This window comes from Aplysia californica, unplaced genomic scaffold, assembly GCF_000002075.1.
Source record: "Aplysia californica isolate F4 #8 unplaced genomic scaffold, AplCal3.0 scaffold01198, whole genome shotgun sequence".
NCBI classification, from domain to species: Eukaryota; Metazoa; Mollusca; class Gastropoda; order Aplysiida; family Aplysiidae; genus Aplysia; species Aplysia californica.
In genome coordinates, this window is record NW_004798468.1 from 107,116 (window position 1) to 109,772 (window position 2,657).

The 2,657-nt window shown below is 41.7% G+C and overlaps 1 protein-coding gene across 1 annotated transcript in view; it reads left to right on the forward strand.

Moving 5' to 3' along the window:
- LOC101849661 overlaps positions 1 to 2,657 on the forward strand; it is a gene marked incomplete in the record, with an annotated part of 55,813 nt that overhangs the window by 45,119 nt on the left and 8,037 nt on the right. Inside the window, 3 exon segments of the mRNA XM_013090272.2 lie at positions 156 to 202; positions 1,207 to 1,333; positions 1,934 to 2,002. Coding sequence (XP_012945726.1) covers positions 156 to 202; positions 1,207 to 1,333; positions 1,934 to 2,002 — 243 coding nt within the window.

Here is a 2,657-nt window from a genome sequence, read left to right on the forward strand (position 1 = left end):
CTCTCTCTCTCTCTCTCTCTCTCTCTCTCTGTCTCTCTCTCTGTCTCTCTCTCTGTCTGTCTGTCTGTCTGTCTGTCTTTCCACTTCTGCCTGTCTACTTTTCTTTCTCTCAATATGTTTTTGTTTACGCATCTTTTTCATACAAATTATTCAAGACGAATGGTGCAGATGTTTTTATTTTCCAAACCATTAGAGAAGACATGTTTGTTCGTTCCACTGTTGGACTGGCTATCTTGCTTTTCACTAGATGTAGATTTTTAAGTGGCGGACTGTTTAACACTATCCGTACGCCCTGGGGTCATTTTGTACACCCGTGGTTGTATTCTTCACATTTTAAAATACTTCTAGTATGAAGATCTCTTTGAAACTTTCAGTATTTTTCAAAAAAATAATTTTGAAAGACTGCTATGCAAAGCGTACGGATCGGATTAACGAGTAAATTTTCCCTTTGGAAAATGGTGGCACAGAGTTCCCCACGTCGTATGGATACGATAGTAAAACACGACGTACGGATAGGGTTAAGTGGTGGCACAGAGTTCCCCACGTCGTATGGATACGATAGTAAAACACGACGTGCGGATAGGGTTAATTGACGATCTCTCTATCATAGTCAACCCGGGATAGTTGGAATGCAAGGACCTTCGAACGAACTGTATAACCAGAGAGGGTTTACAGTAACATTGTATTACAGTAAAACTCTCTGGTATAACCTCCTTGTTAGAATGTCATACGTCATATGAGGAAGGTGGATCTATTCCAATAAATTAACTTCTCTACACGGGCCCTACACAAAATGCCGAAGGCCCAGGAAGTTGTCTCACTAACAAGACAATCCCTAATGTCCGGATCGGATGCGGGAGCAACTTTTAAAAATTTTATACCGGCATTGAACTCTTATTTACTTGCTGTTTTTTTGTTTGTTTGTTTGTTTGTTTGTTTGTTTGTTTGTTGCGTGTTTGTTTGTTGTTCGTTTTTTTTCAATAGCAAAGGGCCTTTCCATTAACATTCAACCACAGATGACGATTTCATATGTGTGAAACAAGCTCGTTAGAGATAGAGTGTTTGGTTGTGAATGCCACATGATCACATGATTGGCACTTACATGACCAAGATTTAGTCAATAGTGCCTTAAAACACCTACTCAATCTTAAAGAAAAAAGATCACGTGATGTGATGTCGGTTGTTTTTTTTCTTCCTCCTCCGCAGGGACTACTTCCGGTTGAGCGTGCCAAACTACCAGGATTGGTTCCAGGAGGCCGTGGTTTTCTGGCTGCACATGTTCAGAACTGAGTGCACATGTCGTATACAGAAAGCTCTGGAGATTGATAAAGATGTGAGTGAAGGAGGGTGGAGGGGGAGGGGAGGGATAGAGGGGAGGGATATATGGGAGGGAGAAGGAGAGAAGGGGGAGGGAGAGAGGGGGAGGGAGAGAGGGGAGGGAGAGAGGGGGAGTGGGAAAGAGAGAGGGGAGACATATACACCAAACAAACGCATTAACAACTGCTAATTGAACATTGCATTATGTAATATGAATTCGTTTTTACCTGCCGTTGTTTGTTAAAAACCATCAGGAAACGACTAATGCAGTTTTTTGGGACACCTGAATCGACGTAAGAGTCTTGAACATGTAGCTCTCACTGGCAAAATTGAAGGCGAACGAGGCAGGGGTAGACCCAGAGCAATCTACTTGGGGAACCTAAACAAATGGGTAACAGGGAAAGACCAGGGAAACGTAGCTTTTTTGTTTAGAGCATCCGAGCAAAGGAATGAATGGAGAACCATGATCGCCGATGTCTGTTGCAGATCTGGCACTGGGTGATGATGATGATGATGATGATGATGATGATGATGATGATGATGATGATGATGATGATGATGATGATGATGATGATGATGATGATTGTTGACTCTTCTGTGTGTTCCTCCTCCACAGTTTGTCCTGGTCACCTCTCTGGTCAAGTATTCCAACTCTAGCGTGGACGCCCAGACCTGTTTCAGTGAGGTGAGATTTTTACCATTTCACATTTTCATAACGTACAAACGTACAAAATTTATTACACACTGATGGTCATATTAGATTGGATAATTTACATGACTTATGCGATCATGGTTCGCCACACTTTTGTCTTTAAAAAAATTTTTAGTAAGAGTTTTACAGCACTTGCAACACAATTAGATCATATAAGGGCCGAAGATTAGAGGTGTTACAAGAGAGTAACAAACACAAAAGAGAACTATGGGAGATAAGGACAATAGACGTTTGTTGGGAAAGAAGGAGAAAACCACACCAGAGCACCCTCCAACCCCCCACTACTCTATTGTGTGCCCAGGCTCTCTAGAAAACCTTACATTCTCCTGGTTGGTTTTTTTCTATCTTCCATCTGTTCAAAACCTTTGCTCAGAGTAAGATATTGTGGGTTGTTGGCGGGTGCTCTGGTGTAGTTTGCTTCTTCTTTCCTATCAAATGTCTATCGTCTTTATCTCCCTCCTAATTTTTTGTGTTTGTTACTCTCTTGTAACACCTCTAATCTTCTGGCGCTCATATGACCTTAATATACAGTTGCGAGCGCCTTAAAAACTTTACTAAAACTAAGCAGAGTAACACACTTGTGTGTGTGTGTGTGTGTGTGTTGTGTGTGTGTGTGTGTGTATACATC